The 19,447-nt window shown below is 39.1% G+C and overlaps 1 protein-coding gene across 14 annotated transcripts in view; it reads left to right on the top strand.

Moving 5' to 3' along the window:
* Positions 1–19,447, top strand: part of LOC140557578 (ERC protein 2) — a 247,306-nt gene that overhangs the window by 167,837 nt on the left and 60,022 nt on the right. For 13 of the 14 annotated variants that reach the window (XM_072682120.1, XM_072682127.1, XM_072682125.1 and 10 more), the window contains one exon: positions 10,095–10,162. The exons of the other annotated variant lie outside the window; for it this stretch is intronic. In XM_072682120.1, coding sequence (XP_072538221.1) covers positions 10,095–10,121 — 27 coding nt within the window. In that variant the 3' untranslated portion in view covers positions 10,122–10,162. The remainder of the gene's footprint in view (positions 1–10,094; positions 10,163–19,447) is intronic. 14 annotated transcript variants of the gene reach the window in all.

Consider the following 19,447-nt stretch of genomic DNA (forward strand, 5'->3'; position numbering starts at 1 on the left):
TGAACTTTGACAAAGGGGGACAAGAGGTCTTGAGGGATGTTCCCATTATGCAATGGTTAGTACCTACCAAAAGTGGTACAAGGACAGACATGGGTCATGGGCGCCCAAGGCTCATTGTAATGATCGTGGCCAACAGCTGCTAATTTCAACTTTTACTTTTACAGTTCCAATCAAAATGATTCAACCCTCATTGCAAATTAGGTTTATTAAGATAATTCAGTTTCTAACTTTCAGCTGTTTGCAATAAGCCAGTCAAACAAGAATTAGTTGCATCAGGTGTGCCTGAGATAAAATACATCCAATACCTGAACTGGCTAGAGGTTTGTTGACTGTGACGTTTGTTTGCATGTTAGAAAGATGGCTAGAGAGTCTAGAGAGTTGTCCAAAATGTTCAAAGAAGTGTACCATGTGCCAAGAAGCTATCAGAGGCTGCCACAAGCTTCCTGAGGAGGCAGATGGTCAAAAACCCTTGTGTGACTGCAAAAGACCTGAAGCGAGATTTTGTGGCAGCAGGCACTGAGATTTCGGTTTGCACAGTAGGGTGCATACTAAGCGCTGAAGGTCTCTATGCCTGCACACCTCTGCTGTCCCAAAAGTACAAGAAAAGTCACCTTTCAGCAGGAGAGCAATCCTAACTATGTATCAAAGTCTACCAAGATGTGATTCAGTTCTACAAGATTCTGCAGTGGTTGCCACAGTTGCCTGACCTGAAGCCCATGATCTGGCTATGCATCAGGTTTGCAGCAGGCCATGACACCAAAAGGGTGCTCTACTAAATACTAAAGATACTTGTCATGAAGGGGTTGAATAATTCGGAGACTGCAGAAGTCTTATGCAATCTAAAGTATATATTTTTACTATTAGAACTGTATAAATTCAGTAATAAGAATGGATCTTTCAGTTAAAAGCAATCATTTAATGTGTAGCCTCTGGCTGCGGTTTGAAATAGAGGCCTTTTGTGGAGGCATTATATTAAGGCACAGTAAATTAACAGCCTGATATCAATGCTAGAGATGTCATGATAGGGGGAGTTTTTCACCGCCATGATTTAAGTGCTTCACTGTGTAAAAATCCCCACCTTTGAACACTGATAATTTATTTAATTCAAATGTGTTTGGATGTATAAACACATATAAACAACCTTCCTGTGTATCTTTTCTAGCTCCCCTCAGGCCAAACAAATGCCTCGGTAGTGAGAAAGCTAGCTGTCATCATGGCTGCTGTTTGTGTGCGCAACTAACAGAGGTGTGTGAAGGCTATGTTCCAGACACCACACCTGACAGGTCATAATCATATCAAGTGGGAGAAAGATTAATTACGTACTCGCTCTCTGTCTCGCACACTCATACACACACACTGGCACACACATATGCATACACACATACACACATTTCCATCAGTCGTAAGGCAGTAATAACAGTGCGATTTATGAAAGTCAGGGGAAACCCTCAGAAGAGGGAGAGCCCCTTTCTAGTCTCCATAGATATGCTAACCGTTGGGGGAGTCCCTTCAGCCCACCCATAGATAAAGCTTTGCGGTTAAACAATCTCAAAACACCTAGCTGTTTCTATTGCGCCATTCATTCCTTTTATATATAACTTATGTAACTAAAGCTGTTTTAAATGAATCGTTCAGGTGTTCTTTCTTTCAGAAGATGAATTAGGGTTATAGGGTGAGTAGGGGTATTTTCTTTAAATAAATAAAAATCTTTGCTTTTTTTCCCAAAGATGTCCATCAGCTAAGTAATGTTTGCTTCTTGAATTTTGCACTGAAGTTATAAAACCAATGTAGCTTACAAACAACAGAAACAATGGAAGCCCAGACAAATAGCCCTAGAGGATTTTTTTATTGTTTAAATGTTGATCTTTGATGTTTTAGGAAACATATTTGTGAACTAACCTACATTTTATTTAGAAACCCACTTTTTTCACGGATGTTTCTCCTAAAATTGCTTAGGAGAAATAGCATTAAGGGTAAAGGTAAAAAAGGTAAAGGTGCACGTATTTGTCACTGTACAGTGTGCACTGTACAGCGAAATGGGTCCTCCGCATTTAACCCATCTGTGGTAGTGACACACACTAATGAGTTAGGGGAAGTGAGTACACACACACATCCAGAGCGGTGGGCAGCCAACTCCAGCGCCCGGGGAGCAGAGAGGGTAAAGGGCCTTGCTCAAGGGCCCAACAATGGCAGCTTGCCAAGCTCGGGAATTAGACATTTAAGCATTAGACAAAATGAGACGTCTTTCTTGTCTTGATTTAATCACTTTCAAGATTTTGTCTTTTAGAATGAAAAAGAATTGCCCAGTAAAGCATTGAAAAAACAGCAAAATCATTCAGAAGTTAAAGCCCCCGGGGAACCTAAATCTAAGTTTTCTTTCCAATTAAGCAAATCTTCTAAAACTTCATGCCAGATATTCCTAATATCTTCCCAAATGTCCCCTGTATTTCAGCCATATTGCTCTTTTCTCAATGCAGCACTACATGGCTAACATGACTCTGTGAGCATATTTGAGCACCCTGGAGAAACATTGTAAGCATCTTAGTAAGCTAGCTAGCTAACTGTCTGTCTGCGCATTTGGTTCATTCCGTTATGCCATGAAGAGTCTGAAGAGAGCTTTTTAGCGATTTTTATGGAGTGTTTGATCATATTTATGCTCTGTTACCTATTTATTTTTGCTAAGCGCTTTAAGTAACACAAAGAAACATACAAACAACTGTATAAATCTAATTGAACACATTCAGTTGAGTTAACACATACAGCTGTTCAATCAGTTCTACCTTTTAATCTTAAACCTTTTTTTCTGAAACTAAATCATTGTACATAGTAAAAAAAAAACGGTCCTTTTTGGGTTTATTAAAAGCTTCGTGATTCTTTTGTTTATATCCTTCCATCTTGTTGCTGGTCATCCTGTTCCTCTTCAACTGTTTTAAGCAATCTGTACTAAAAAAAAAAAGTGGAAACACATTACTGAGATTACTGAGCTCTTTATCTCAGGAGACACATTTCAGCAGCAGAAGACTTCTCCTTTGTCTTTGGATCGATCTCACTGTTGTCTAGGAGAAACTACAGAGATATTAAGAAGATCTCCTTTTTGATTCTCCTCTGGGGAATCATGCAGTCCGCATGCTGAATTGTTACGTTATCTGTTTGTGTAGACATAACAGTATGTCATACAGTTGCAGAAACCACAAAAGCAAGCCTATTCGAGGTTACTGATAATAACTCAAGTGCAGTTCAGTGTGATGATTTAGTAGTGCAGTTGCACAGTGCTAATTAGTAGGGTGTAAGCTTCCATTACTTAGCTATATTAGCCTTGTCGCTCCAGTGCAAAATTAAAGAAACAAACTTTCAACTGGAGGTCTGCTACCCAATCCGAGCCTGACGGGGCCCGACAAAGTATTGGGTTTCTGGCTAAGCTCAGGACGATTTTTTTAAGTATAGCATCGGGCTTGGCTTCATTTTCAAAGAAGTGATTTTTTATGTTGTAGATTTGTTTTCTTTCTCTCACTCTTTCTCACGTGCGCTCTCACTCTCTCTTTCTCCCTGTCAGAGACAGACACAGACACTTTATGTCTCTCTGGTTTGGTTTAGGATTGTGTTTCAGATTGGCCAGTACTGTTTGGGCCTGATCAGGTCAAGTCTTAAACTAGACTTCTGCTTCACACTGCAAACATTCTTCTTGACTGATCAGACTGATTTGTTTCTGAACTGTCACTGAACTGTAAATTGTTCTCTGATGTTTATACAGAAGGCATGTGGCTGAGTGAAAACTGCCCAGATGCGCTTTTACTTTTTTTCCTTTTATGGTGGGCTCATGAAAAATTTGTAGAGCTCTGCTCCGATTAGCTGTTACCGCCAAGCATTGCGACTACTCATACTTAATCAGTATGTCTTGCCACAATGTTAGCATAGTCCTAACCTTGTTTTTTGCACTGAAACAAGAACATTTCAATTTAGATTTGTAATTATTCCTCCCAACGCAAGACTGACTGGCTAGCTGAATGGAATGCTGCTAGGCTAGGGTTAGCTTTTAGCCTAGTACGGATACTCAATCGCATCCCACGCTTTTGCCTCCCCACACATGGCTTTCAACATCCCTTCCCCAGATAGTGCCATCAGGCCCTATCAGGCCTAGATATGTTTAATGTCTGGGAAAGCCTAACTGCTAAAGTAACAAAAGCTTCATATTCTCAGGAAGTGTCCTCTGCTTGTTACCGTGCCTCCATCTTGCACAAGATCAGGAACACTGGTGTATGTACATTTTGGGGAGCTATAAATTAGTTAGTCAAACTGTTATGAAGCCGTTTAGGTGTTTTAAGGTGCTCCATTTTAGAGCTTTAGAGCATTTTAGAGAATTTGCATTTAAATAAGAACACAGCAGCGGAGGTACAGAACTCTCCTTATTCAACCATGCCGTTTTTCATCCTATGGCACATCCAAAACAGCAAATTTGAAAAATACTGAACAAATTGAAAGCTTGCATAGTTCAGCATGGTCAGACCAACAGACCTGATATGTAATCAGATATTCGATGACATATTTAAAGACAAGAACAATCTTTTTATCACACCCTGGCCATTAAATAGGACTTATAGGTCTAAAATGTATTTAAATAGCTTTGAATAGATGTGCCATTTACTATTTACAATTTACAGTTCACATCTACTTCTCATGAACTGTAAGCTGCTGTTACTGTTCTTAAAACATCTGAAATGCAGTTGACCTTAGTCAGCAAATTACAAACATACTCAAAGTTCAAAGCTCCCAGCTTTGTTTATTGAACACCACTCACAGTAAGAATGAATGTGTGTGCTCACCCTTCCGCACGTAGTATGTACGCACACATAGATATTCACACACATACCAGCTGAATCAGGGCTATGTACCAGGTGTAGCAAATTCTTTGGGAGTGAATCACCATGGGGACATGCACCCTCTCACACATACAGTACACAGCTGCTGGTTTATGGGGCATTCGGTTTAACTCTGGTCATAGTGTGGGTTTGTGAAACATAGTGTTGGTTAGCTTTTAGCCTTTTGCAGCCTGTCAGGTTCAAGCGTGAAACCACAGCTATGTCATGGCTGTGGTGTAGGGCTTTCTTTGGTGTACATTTATTACAGTAGTGTGAGGAGCGCACATCTTTAAATAGCCCTCTTTCACCTTGTGAGAAAGGTGCATTCAACATCATCATGCTCATTACAAGTGCACTTACACATGTAGTTAACAACAGCTTACAACCATGTCATATGCGTGGAATCACACTCAGAATGTACAGCGTAGACAGTTAAACAAATATGGTGTTAAATCACTGAATATTCTCATTTCTGTAATTATATAGTGTACAAAACCACCATTACTGGCAAAAGAGGTTAATATGTTGAAAACAAAGAAGTAGTATTTTACTCAAGTAATGTCCACTGAAATTACCATAATTCATAGTCATGTCTTCGGACTGTACTACTTACTTGAGTGTTTTATTCTCTTCATGTGGCCTCTTCTTCTGTTTTCCCCCAGTTTCCACTCAAATTAGCAATCCCTACTCAATAGTTAGGTCTCCTTCTACATGATGCTACCAATACTGGAAGGATGAAGGGCAGCGCATGCTTCCTCTGAGATATGTTGAAAAGCTAAGAGAACGTTAGTTGCCAATTTTGTTATGTCAGCTAACAAACGTCAGCATTGGATAGCATCGCACAGTGATGTTGGAGAGGGAGGGCTAACCTACCCACCCAGAGAGAATGAGGCCAGATGTGCTTTCTTGAACCCCCTGCCACGGATGGCTGTGGCATTGCGGAGGTTTGAAATCACAAATCTAAGATGGTTGTACAACTAGCCATTACTTCTTAAGTTAAAGAAAGCATATACTAGTCAGGACAACTTTGATAGTGATGTATAGTAGCTAGCTACCCTCTCAACCCAAACCCCAGCTGCAATCATAATTCAGTCCAATGGCTTGGCTTTATTATTGGTTCAGTGGAACATCAAGCAGATTTAAATATGCCTGGCCACCTGTATGCCTGGATTAATCACTGATGCATTGTCTTACTCAAAAGTAGTAAACCATAGATGCCTCCAACATTATAACCACATCAAGTATTATACACACCGTCCATTGCCATACTTAGTAGCATGTAGCACTTATATTGCTAAATGTACTTTATATAGTTTACATAGCCCTCGATAAAACTGATGGCAGCTCCTGCTGCACTCTGTCGGCACTTACTGTATGTATAAAGTTTCATATCAGATGTTATTAACCTGCATAAATATTTTTCACCGCATGTCATTTTGCCATGTTTTTAATGGAGACAAGCTTTATAGACTCCACAGTGGTCCAGCTAAGCCTGCAGTTCTCTCAGCTGTCGAGATGGAGGCCAGCTATGAAAATGCGCTGGGCTTGAAAGCATGTAGATGTTGTTAAAGGTATGGGGAATAACAGACGAGCTTGTAAAAGTCTGCTCAGGCCGCGTTTTACAGTGCGACTGTAAAAGTACAGATGGGAATGGCAAACGGTATAATGGACTGCAAGAGCGAGTGGCATGTCGAACATGCTGGGAAAGTATGGCTAAATGATTATAAAGTTGGTAGCTAAGCAGAGAGAATTGAAAGAGGGTGTTGTTCAACAGAGAGCGAGAAAATCAAGAAAATGTGAGTATGTGAATTTTAAGCAATACATTTTGTTCAACCCTTCATTTAACCCTGTTGTATTCAATTCAAGTGGCAGATTCTGAACCTTTTAGCGAGGATTGCCTTGGCATAGTGAGAATAAATGCCAGATCATGTGAAAAATTGATAGTTTGACACATCTTATGATTCAGATGACTAAATTAAAATGTTAGATTTCCATGTGTGTCACTAAAAGCAGGATTTACTAAAAAATAATGTCTTCTGTTAGTCAATAATAATCTCATAGTCATTTCAACATATTATAATAGCATGCGGCACATTTGAACAAATTGAACAAAAAAAACAAATGATAATTAAATCATAAATTATAAATAAATTATTAAAATAAATTATTTTAATTATTTTAATAAAATTATAACAATAAATATTTGCCAGAATGAGCTTTCTTGGAAATATTTAGGCGCTGTCCTTCAAAACGCTGTGTCTTCAATTTTCACAGTTTTTGACTTTTTAGCATAACATGTGATTCTGGCAGTTCTTTTGAATTTTAGAAATGATTTGTTCTTAACAGGTTTGGGAGGGTTACTTTAAAAATGTGTTGCGATACAGATTACAGATCACCTGTTCAAAAATGTAATTGTAATGTAATACTAAAGATTGCTATATTAAAGTAATCTGATTACTTTCCATTACATTTGCATTATCTGTCTTTTTAAAGCCACATATTCAAATAATGACAATCAGCGGTCGGCTAATCACACACGGCTAATCCTCGTCTACATGGATTCAGTGGCAACTTTCTTACCTTCGAATGTTTCTTTAAATTAAGAATCTTTTGAAGCTTAATTTTTTTAAATTATTTTACCTACCTGATTGAGCTGAAGATGCAGTGAGTGAGAATGAGGGAAGGGGATGGACTGGGCTGGGCCCTATGTGTAACCCCAGTTGTAAGGTGCAGGATTTAGTCCTATAATATTTTGCTCTGTGTATCACTGTGTATCTTGCTCAAAATAGTTGAAGCTGTTCATGACACAGACAGAAATCTTCACATTTCTTCAAAGTAAATACGGCAGCATTAAGAAACCACTGTAATAAGGGAAAGGAGAATAACAAGGAAGAATGGCTTTTTGGCTCCTGTATTAAAAAAAGGTTGGAAAACACACTTCACACAACATCATTTTCTCTCGTGTTGCTAGCTTCTTGTCTCCATATGTGATCCTTCAACCTTTGACATTTGTGGGGAAGTTCAGCGAAGGTCAGGACCGAGCTCCTGAGGTGCGACTGTTTTTCTTTCAAACACACTCATCCCCATCCCTCTTTTATCTGCCTCTTTTATCTGAACATGATTAATCACTCTATTTGTTTTCTTCTGAACGAGAGAGGGAGAGAAAGACAGAGAGAGGCAGAGGAAAGGAGAAGGACAGCGTGATTAATGATGATGAAGAACGGGAGACCACTGCTTGGCCAAAGATGCTGAATGGAAACATACTCACTCATACTCATAGCTATCCCAAACACGTGTACACACTGCAGACAAGCACACACAATACTTCTTGATATGCACATGCACCTTCCCACATTAACCATTATGCACAGTCAGTCAGTTTTTTATACGTTTTGTATAATGCAATGCTTTTTTCCATATATATTCGCACATGGACATGAGTGCACTAATACATATGAGGACTACAACCGTACGCAGATATTGGCCATTAGCAGATCTTTTTAGTGTGTCTATAAGCTAATGGTTGACATGATTAGGTTGTAATTTATGAGCTGAGCAGATTGCCTCATTGAAATGACGCGCTGGAGTGAACGATCAGACTTTGCTCACTGTCAGCGAGGCTAATCCATTATGACACAAATCCCCTAATGACAGCAGAAAGGTTAGTGATGGATCGTGCAGACCCAAGACCATCTCAGATGCCAAATGATTTTAAAACTGCCAGCACATAATGGGATGCTACTTAATACCCATCTTAACATCAACACAAGAGAAACCACAAGGCAGTTTTTGGCACTTTTGATATATGGGAGAAGCTCTCAATAAGCCTGTGTGGTCTTTAAACTTTTAACTTTAATTGTGAAATAGTTTTTAATCCAATAAGAAAACATACTCCTTTTCTGTTACCGCCAGGCTTCAGCAAATGTTTCAGAGCAAGATTTTAGTTTGAGAATAGTAGAAGACCCAATTTACCTTTTTCTTCTAATGGCTACTTTCAGAATGATGTTGTCTCAAACTGTTGTCATGAACATGATGAAGAGTTTAGTGTTCTTTAGCGTCCCTCCCAGTCACTGGATCTGGATCCAACAGAACACTTTTGGGATGTAGCAAAATGCCTGAACATGCTCAGATATCAAAATCTGGAGGTAACATGGACCAGAATCTCAAATGAAATCTCGTGGAATCCATGCCAAACCTGAAGCTGTTTAGAGAGCAGGAGGCCCTACCCAGTATTAGTAAAGTGTTCCTAAGTGCTTAAAAGTGAGGTATGTCATATTTCAGTAGATATCTTCTCTAAACTACGGAGCAATGTCTCATGGATAATAGCAGTCTGATAGTCTGGCCTATTAGTTTGCAGTATTAGTACTAACACTTAGGTGGTAGGCTTAAAGGGTAAGCTGTCATGGTTACACAAGACATTTTGTAGTTTGTAGAATTTGAGATTTTTTTCTTTAGTTTTTTTTAATGTAGTATTGAACTACATGTGGCATGCAGGAATGGTTGGCTCGATACTTTTTTTTCTAGATGCATTTCCTTTGTTGCATGTGGGATATCATTCTTCTCGTGGAGGTTGTGGAAGCACTGTAGCCTGTTAACATGAGCACTGAAATGAAAAGACATCAGTCATGTCATACAGAATTAGTAAGTGTGAAACAGGCCTTAGGGGACCAGTCAAGTTGAATGCATAACAACACTGACCAACAGTGTCTCCCAGTTTAACTGTGTGTAATTAATCTTTATTAAGAGCATTTGTGTCGTTCAGATGCTTAATTGTTAAAATACTATTAAATAAAGGTCCAGCTATTGTATAGGTAGGGGTTCCTAATAAAGTGACCAGTAAATGTTTAATAAAGCAAATACAATTGTGTGGCTTTGTCAAGATAATCACGTCTAATCCACATTGAGTTGACTTTTTTTTTTATTTTCCTTTTTTCCTCGCTCTATCTGGCCTCCTGCTTTTCATTCCATCAAACAACATTGCAATCTTCATTTGCTCCAAAGCAATTAGTAGTCAAATTAATAACTATATATTTATAATGGGTATTACATTAATCTTCTGGCTATTTCTCTTTCTCAGACACATGCACACAAACATGCCCACAGTGGAATATTAAGGAACATGCACAGTCAGACTAGAAAAAAGCTGGATAAATTGAGCTACAGCATGTGTGTATTCTATTATACTCCCCTGATGTTGACGGCACGTTCTTTACTTACACTGTTTTCTGTTCGTCTTAGGATGATGAAGAGGGCATCTGGGCATGACTGTTGCCAAGGCAATCAATGCTCCTGTCATGTTCAAAAGGGTGAGTAATGGTGACGTTGATGGTGATGTTGATGATGATGAGGAGAATGTTGAGACTCCAGTCTTTTTTTCCGGTCCACTTGGCCCAGGAGCTCTTTCCTTAGAAAGACATTTCCCCCAGTGGCCAGCTAAAATACTTGAGGTTGGATTCAGGAAACATAAAAAAAAATAAATAAAATGTATGCACTGAAACCAAGCTAGTCTTTAAGCAGAACTGGAACGACTGTTAAGCCGCAAAGTCCCGTACATTTATATATTTCCCAAACCATGAACCTTTTTACAACTTATATGTTATTAAAACGACAGAGTGAGAATAACCAGAGGACTTTCAGCACACATACCTTCACAGACCTGTAAAGTTTAACGCCCTCAGCCTACCTGGAGTGATTTTGTGTGTGTGTGTGTTTGTGTGTGGTTGGGATTAGACATCTCCGGGGGAAAGCATTTAACAAGTCAAGATGGTTTGCATATAGTATAAGATGTGACCATTTTTGTTTTGTAGTCATGATCTGTATTCTAATTCAGTGCTGATTGAGGGCCCATAGTTTCCTGACTTCCAACACAGGTGCAAAATTGTAACTCATTTCCCACATGGTTTTGTGGATGCACACTCTTTTAATCTAGTCACTGTTCATTTTACTAATTACTATATTTAATTACATACTAAATTACTACAAAAATATAAAAAGACTGAAAAAGCAAAACAATAATAAAGCTGTGACTGTTTATTGTAAAGGTGTCCATAAAGGTATCCAGATGCCATGCCATTTAGGACATGAGTCCGTAAAATATCCAACAATACTCATTTTATTAAGTGGATAGATCTTCCTAACTGACAATGTGGCAACTAAAAAGCAGTTTATTAAAATACATGTGGCTGCTTATGGAATAATTTGCATCTTTGACTGTTACCTGACAACTACAGTAACTACTAACAAATTACAGATATTGACCAAATAATTGATTTATTTAAATGTGACCTTAATTCGATTTTAATGATGTTTAACTACATACATAACATTCTGATACTAGTAATTCAATAAAAAGATTTATTGAACATTTTTGTTCATTTTTTGTTTTTAAAAGAAGCAAGCCACTCAAGTTGTGTGTTCTGCTGCATCCACATGAAAACATGAAGCCATGACAATTAGACCCTAAGTATTTACTAAAACTTTAATAAAACTATGTAGGCAGTAGCAGTAACTGGAGCTTCCTGTTTAGAATTTGATTTGATTATGTGTCAGTATTTTACAGTACTTTGCTAGTGGTGGCAATACTCCTTTACAGAAATGATGATGATGAACTTAAAACACAGTCTGCCTTTTTTACAAGTGAAATTTGAAATTCATAAGATGTGGAACCATGATAATGGTGCCAGAAGTTGTAACTTTTTTTCTTTGGAAATTTTTATTTCTCAATAATCCCAAGCCCAATAACCCAACACATTTGTGTTTTACAAAGAACTTGGCCTCCCTCTCGACTGGAGTTTTATCACCAGAAGTTATCTTTATGCCTTTGTTCCCGTAGAGTATGTGTGTGTGCATGAAATACAAGTTTTCACTCTGTCATTCATTCATTTTTTTCTTTTTTAAACTGCAGATGCAATAACAAATAATAAATGGAAATACTGAAATGCTGCAAAGTGAATTGCCCCCAACAACTCAAATTATATCATGCAAACCCAGCTAATTTGTGGTGCTGTGATATTTCATGTTCCCTCATTTAACCATTGCACAGGCAGAATAAGGAACTATTGGCTTATGATTCCAGAAGGCAGTAATGCACTTTTCTAATTCAACATACTACACCAGCTTTAACATTGAATCCTTAGTAAAATATCTAAATAGTGACATGCAAAAGTTTGGGCACCCCAGTCCAAAATATCTGTTACTGTGAATAGTTAAGTGATGAATGATTTCTTTAATATCTGAAGCAAAAGTTTGAGCACCATGCATGTCGGTACAGTTCTTGTTTAAGTCCTTGCAAAAGGCTTCTAGTCTGGTGAGATTGTTGAAAAGTCTTGCATGCACTGCTCTATTGAGATCCATCCACAGATTTAGGTCATGATGTTAAGGTCAGGGGAGTGTGAGAACCATGACAAAACCTTTAGCTTGCACCTCTTTAGAGGTTAGGGTCGGTATCCTGCTGTAGAAGCAGCCCTCTTTTGATCTTCAGCTTTTTTACAGATGGTATGATGTTTGTTTCCAGATTTTGCTGGTACTGAATGTCTGCATTCTTCCCTCTACCCCTGAAAAGTTGATTGTTGCCACTGCCTGCAACAAAAGCCTGAACTCCGAGCTTAAAAGTTAGAGAAGTGTCCTTTTCATTTTTGCTCATTTTTGTGGCCACAGAGTTCTAATTTCCCTTTATTAGTCCACAGGACTTGTTTCCAAACAATCCATGCATCAGGCTTGTTTAAGTGTTCCTTTGAAAATGTTTTGTGGTGAGGATGCAAGAGGGGGTTCCTTCTGATGACTTATCGGTGAAGGTCATATTTGCGCAGGTGTCACGTTAAGAGTCTGTTAAATCTTCCTGAGGGTCTTTTATTGGTCATCCAGACCTCAACTTGACCTCCGCTGTTGCTGTTAACTGCTGTTTCTTATTTACATAATGATCTGAGGAAGCAACTACCTGAAAATGCTTATAGCCTAAAAATTATTATAGCCGCCTTCTGTTCTATGGGCATAAATTCTTTTCATTTTCAGACTGCTTGGCAACTGCGTAGAAGAGCCCATGGCTTTGAAATTTGCGCCACCTGGTCTTTTCCATTCATACATGAATAGCCATTTTGAGAGAATATCATGTCAAAATCTCTATAAAAAAATCTATTAAAATTAAAGTACCATGGCAATACTTTGTTTAAGTGATGGGACTGAAAATATTTCCTCAAAAAAAGTGAAAACCCATAAGATAGAACCTTGCTGATGGTGCCCACATTAGCAAGTTTTGCATGTCTTTATAAGTCTCTCTATACTTGTTAGAAACATATATGGGCAGCACTGACTTAGTGGATAGAGCACCGAGCTATTGATGACATCCTGGGTTCACTAAGCTACCACAGTTGGGCCCTTGACCACGGCTCTTAACCCTCTCTGCTCCCCAGCAGCGGCAGTTGCCCACTGCACGGGCACTAGTGCTCACTAGTGTGTTCGCTGCATGGATGGGTTAAAAGCAGTGGTTAAATTTCATCTGTGTGCAGCTGTGCAAATGGTGAATGTTGGTTGCCTTGTCTTTGTCATATATACAGTAATGCATTTTGAGTTAGGATATTTAATATAGTTCTAATGTATGACATAGACTCAACATATTTCAATCAAACGTTTCTTGGTTCCAAGTTTTAAATGCATTGCCCTTTCATCCTGACCTAAAAAAGCAGGCCAGGCCAGGTCTTTCCCAAAGTATCGCACTACAGTGATCATCTTAAATTTGACTGAGCTCGCTTCAGACTGATATTCCCCGCACTGTATCGTAGTGGTGTTTGTGCTAGGGCAAATCATGTCCTAATTGGCTTCTTTCTTGTCAGTATCTCTTTCCTACGCAAATGCGCACACAGGATTTGAGGTTGCCATGGAATTTGTGGTTACTCCATTCCTATCTCGAAACCGTCCACGGTTCTTAGACGCGGTGAAGTTTTGGCTTATGCTATTTCTTATTTTAGAAAACGGTTCTTTTGCAAATTTGCAAAACATGATCACAAGTGAAGTTTTGAAGTTAGAAAAGCACATACTCTGCTCTCATTGGCTGGTCTCAAGTTGCTTTTTGATTACAGACTTTCTGTTTATCTTCCTGGCCTCGGTGACTCCCTTTAATGAAAGAGGGATGTTTTTCCTGAGGAGGGTAAGACCTGCACACAAACAGAGGGAGAGACTGTGTGTATAGGTTAAAGATGTCCAAGCAAATAAACGAATATGATATCAGCGGCGGAACGCTAAGACTACCAAAAGGAAGAAATTCGGTTATCCTTAATTGAAACACAGCAAACAATGTCAGTTATTAAATATAGAGAAAAGCTGAATACTTTAAGATGATGAAGGCCATACTGTACTGAGAGATGTGCTTCAGGAGTGGCTTGGATATCCATCCAGGTGATTTATAAGGAAGATGAACAAAATATCAGTGTCAGTGTCAGTAAGAGTAAGTGTTCTTCAGAGCTTTCAGAGGCAGTGCTGTAGGAGTGCAATAACCGCTGGCTTTTGAGCAGCTCTGCTATTTCAGTCGAAGAGTGAGTGAAATGTTGGCTTTGCAAGGGAGAGTGTATCAAAAAGGAGGACTGTATGGAAAGATTATCTGTCTAATGAGCCTCAGAGGGGCCTCAGGTTATCTGACTAATATTTCCTCATTTGATGAGTATGAGTGGGAGGGGGGGAATCTTTGTGCACAGGTGCCAAATGATTATTCCAGTAAGGTACAAAAGGTTAGCCAAAAAAAAAGACCCTGACATGATAAAACACAAAATGCACAACACTGCACTGTACAAAAGCCAAAACAGTTGTAAAACAGGCAGTATTTTAGAAAGAATGGCACTCTTCACATGCGTGCAGGACCTGCTAAACACCCAAAACTGTATTTAAATCATTTAAAGCTTTCCTCTTTAAGAAAGAGCAGAAAATCAAGCTCCACTCTTGCTTCAGATCTGAACAAATCCACAGGTGTTTCTGTCTGTGCTTCTGCTGTGAGAAGACAACTCAGTAGTTTGATCAAATTAACTGCTGAAGCTGCTGGTGGTCTTAGAACTATGGGCTAACCACCCCAGAGTTTACAGACCTTAACCTCATTGAATGTGTTTGGGTTGATTTTGATGGTGAGAAGCAGAGGTGAAAACACACACTACATGTATGAAAGGTATGAAAGGTAAATGTATTAAATATACAGGAGTTTGCAAAAGTTTGGGTACTCCTTGGTCAAATTAAATGTTTTATTTCTATTTAAAGTGAAACCACATGTTCTCTACAGTAAGCAAGCAAGTGGTATTTTTTTTATTTGCTCAATTGAATAGGTATATTTATGAAAATGAATGATGTACTTTGGCCTTTTTGATTGTATATGAAACCGTGAGGGTTCCTCTCTGACTTTTGTACAGGACTGTATTTGCATGTACATATCCTGAGTGTACCAGAGTGCTGGGCTGTGAGCGAGTCTCTTTCAGGCTGTGATAACATCTTGTTTCTTAATCGTTCCATGTTTTGCTCTAAGCTTTCGCTCCATGTTTTGTTCTAAGTGCGGCTGTATACAGATCAAGAGCGTCTCTGCGATAAGCTTGTTTATTTGTTTACATGGTTGACTGTTTGTGTTTATGACCATCTGTGCTAGGTTGTGCTTGTCGTATGGCCACCATGTCTGTTTATAGATGTGTAATCCAGCCCTAACTAAACCTATATATATGTGTGTGTGTGTGTGTGTGTGTGTGTGTGTGTGTGTGTGTGTGAAAAAGTATTTCATTTAATGTATTGTGCTTGTATTCCTTTTTTTTCCTTGTATCCCTTTTTTGCTCATGTTCACTTCGCTCCTCTTCCTCCCTCTCTCTCTCTTTAATTTCCTTGCTATCTATGGATGTAGCTATGCAGCATAGCATTGCAATTGCGTAAAAACTGTATAACTGTATTTCCATTTTTGACCAATAGAAATGCTAATAGGAAATAGGTTTTTCCCTTCTCCTGTAGAGATTTTGGAGATGAGGCTTTGGCATGACAGCAATGATTGCTGAATGTCGATATTTCTATTTTTTAACTCTTTCTCTTAACCCTTTTTCTATTTTCACTGTCTCTTTTTATTTTCTCACTCACACACTTATTCTTTTCCTCTATACCAGTTGACAATGTATAAATACACTGCCTACACATCTATCTCAACTTCTTGTTCGCTTTCTTCCTCACTCTTTCACTCTCAAACTCGCTATCTCACTCCCCCATTACATTATATCTTTCTTTCTTTCTTTCTTTCTTTCTTTCTTTCTTTCTTTCTTTCTTTCTCTATTCTCATTCTCTCTCTCTCTCTCTCTCTCTCTCTCTCTCTCTCTCTCTCTCACACACACAGGCTATGTGTGTGTCTGAGCATGCTGCTTGGGCTGTGTGTGTGTGTGTGTGTGTGTGTGTTACTCTTTGTCTCACTCTCTGTGGTTTTGTGATCATAAATCAAGTGAAATGTAAGAACTCATCAAGCCTCTTTCATCACATTTATTAGCTCATTAATTAACATGAAAGAAGGTTGATACTCATCAGTTCCTCATTAGTCCGCCCCTGGATCACACTGCCACGATGATGAGGATGATGATGATGATGAAGATTATCCCCGGGCGGCTTCTTGCAGCTTTTGCCATTTCAGTCATCTGTCTAGTTTCCACAGCTCTCCACATCACCCCCCCCCCCAAAAAAAAAAAAAAAAAAAAAACTAAAAAAACGTTTACACACTTCCGTCCTTCTCTAAACATCCTTAATGCCGGTCCTGTAAACAGGAAGTGGGATTTGAATATGTAAAAGACGGATAAACAGGCTAAAGTGAATTTTTGGTATTGTGCCCATCTGTAATGGCCATTGTCTCTACTTGATTATGACTTTAGAGAGACTGAAACAGAAGAGCACAGAGACCCTAGGATGATGCAGGTGTGTTAACGGGCCCACGCCACACATACACACACAAGAACACACTCACTCAAACAGTGCTCACACAGGTTTACAAGTTCTGACCTGTTGGTGTTGTAGACAGGGGCGCACCAGCAAGCAGAAGTTGTGCATCTGTGTATATATGTGTGTGTGTGTGAGATGGAGAAAGAGTGTGTGTGAGGGAGACATTAGCAGGGATTAAAGTAGCATTTGCGTGAGCTTTTTGGGCTCTAACGCACAAAGCCAAATGCCAGAAGAGAGGCAGTGCACCTGGGAAAGGTTCCGGAAAAGGCCTCTTTCTCTCTCTCACTCTCTCTCTCCCTCTCACAGACACACACACACACACACACACACACATCTGTCACACACACAAACATCCTAACCAAGAAAGTGATTAAACCCACTTCTAAACATAAGGAATGTACAAACAGTAGGGGAGAGAAGGGAAAGCACTGTAATATTTTATGTCTCTATAATGCAATATAACAAAAGTAGGATTATGGGTGTGCATTCTGACTGATTCTGAGATTCAGAGCTAATCACTATTCTCAGATGATTGACTGTCCTCGCTGTTGTTAACACAGTCTATACAGTGTTTCCACTACATATATTTTGCAGCGGCATGAAATCACAATTACAAAACTCAAAGCAGAGAGTCTTTTCATTTGGAACGATGGATACAGGGAGCGGAGACATGTGATAATGCCCTTGTCAGTCTTGCTATCTCTATGCCACCGAAAAGGGAAAGGGAGAAATATAGACAGAGGGAGAGAGCAAATATAGAGAGGTAGATTTAACTAGCTAACGCTAAGTTAGTAAGGTATGGTTTTACACTTGTAAAGGGCATTAATCCATAATGTAACGTAAAGCTCGCCGCACCCCCCACACTGGCACCACGTGTTTGCACGCAAGCACACTTTTTTACTTCCTCAGTGCACCACAATGCATCACTCAGCATTTTGACAGTACTACATTAAATTATCACAGAAAGCCAGAAGATCAAATGTGACTTAAAATTTCCACAGGAAGTGCAGCTTACCTCAGCTAACATTACTAGCCCTGTGCATCTCACAGCTCAAAATCAGCCAGTATACAGTGGATGAAAGATGCCATATGCATAAATGGATCTAAATAAACAGTTTATAAAGCTTGTTTTGCAGTCTGGTGTCACTGTATTTCGTTTTTCATGTCATATTTCCTCATTTTCACAGTCAGCTAACTGATTAGAAGGATTCTCAAGAGGACGTGTCTTCTACAACTAGGGCTTTTTTTTCAGTGGATGATGTGCTAGCATATTAATTGGTCAGAGAAGTGTATTTTATCAGCTAGAGTAGTTAAACCTAGAGTCTCTTAAAAAATGCAAATGGTATTACTGTATTAAAGTATTACTGAATACTGACACCTCATAGTCAACCAAGTACCCAATAGCATCTGGAAATACCTACATAGAACAGCGCAGTATACTCTTTATTAATTGTTATCAGGATACTGGCACAATATAAAGGATGCACTCACAGATTCATCTCCAAAACATCAGGCAGGTCTTGTTAGGTGTATGCAGGTATGCAGTGGTCAGTACCTACCAAGAGTCGTCCAAGGATGGACAACTGCTGGCCACAGGCTCATTGTTACGCATAGGAAAGCCTGGACCATCTGGTCCAATCTAGAACACAGACTGTACAATTTGCTGAAAAAAGTTAATGCTGACTATGTCTAATGGAGTCAACATCTAGAAGAGTGAGAACTACTGTGGTGATGCGATACATTGGTGTTGTAATTAAATACATTTTCCGACAAGGTAAATGTTAAATAGCCAAAATAGAGCCACCAGACGTGCTTTATCCTAATGTGTTAATGTTTCCATATTCTGTGTTTTAGAGAATTCAGCGCAATGTTTAGAAGAAAAACAGCTTGTCCCAGTGTCCCTATTTAATGCTCTAGCTAAAGACTATGTTAACCCTAAGCTATTATGGTAGTCACGAAGCAATGCTACAGTACAGTATGCTGTATTGTTACATCTGTAATATGTAGGTTGGTAAAGAGAAATCATGCATGTATTTAATATTACGTTTGAAACTAAACAAGCATGGTCTGACTCCATACGGTCATGATATGCATGCAGTCATGGACACTTTCTACATGTTATAGCCTCTGGTCTAAATCTCTCCAACCCTCATTTCCACCTTATATTGCAGTATAAAACATCAGGACAGAAAGTCAACATTTCTGAGCAAGATTAACGCTTATGGAAACTCAACAGTCGAAAAAAACAGCAGCCAGTGTATTTCAGCAAGATGTTTCAAAAGTGCTCCAATACTTCCAGTTTTTTCTATGCTGTATTTGCAGATCAGTCCTGGATATAGAACCCCTCTCCACAGGCTTAGCCAATCAAATCTGATAAAGTTCTGAAATCAGCAGGAGCTTTCTTCTCTCTTTCCGTCTTTCCGACATCCACCCTCTCCTGTTCCCCCCACTTCACCTAAAGGAAAGGTCTACGGTTGCCAATAAGAAAAGAAAAACTAGGATGTTTTTACCCACTATCTCACAGCAATCATCTCAAAACCTGCTCAGTTCTCTGCGCTAATAAAAGTGCTAAACTGAATAAGTAAATAACGGTAATAACCACAATAACCACATGTGCTCTCCCCAGCACTCACGCTGAGCGCTGCTAAAAGCTCGTCTGCGGG

This window comes from Salminus brasiliensis, chromosome 6 (assembly GCF_030463535.1).
Source record: "Salminus brasiliensis chromosome 6, fSalBra1.hap2, whole genome shotgun sequence".
NCBI lineage: Eukaryota > Metazoa > Chordata > Actinopteri > Characiformes > Bryconidae > Salminus > Salminus brasiliensis.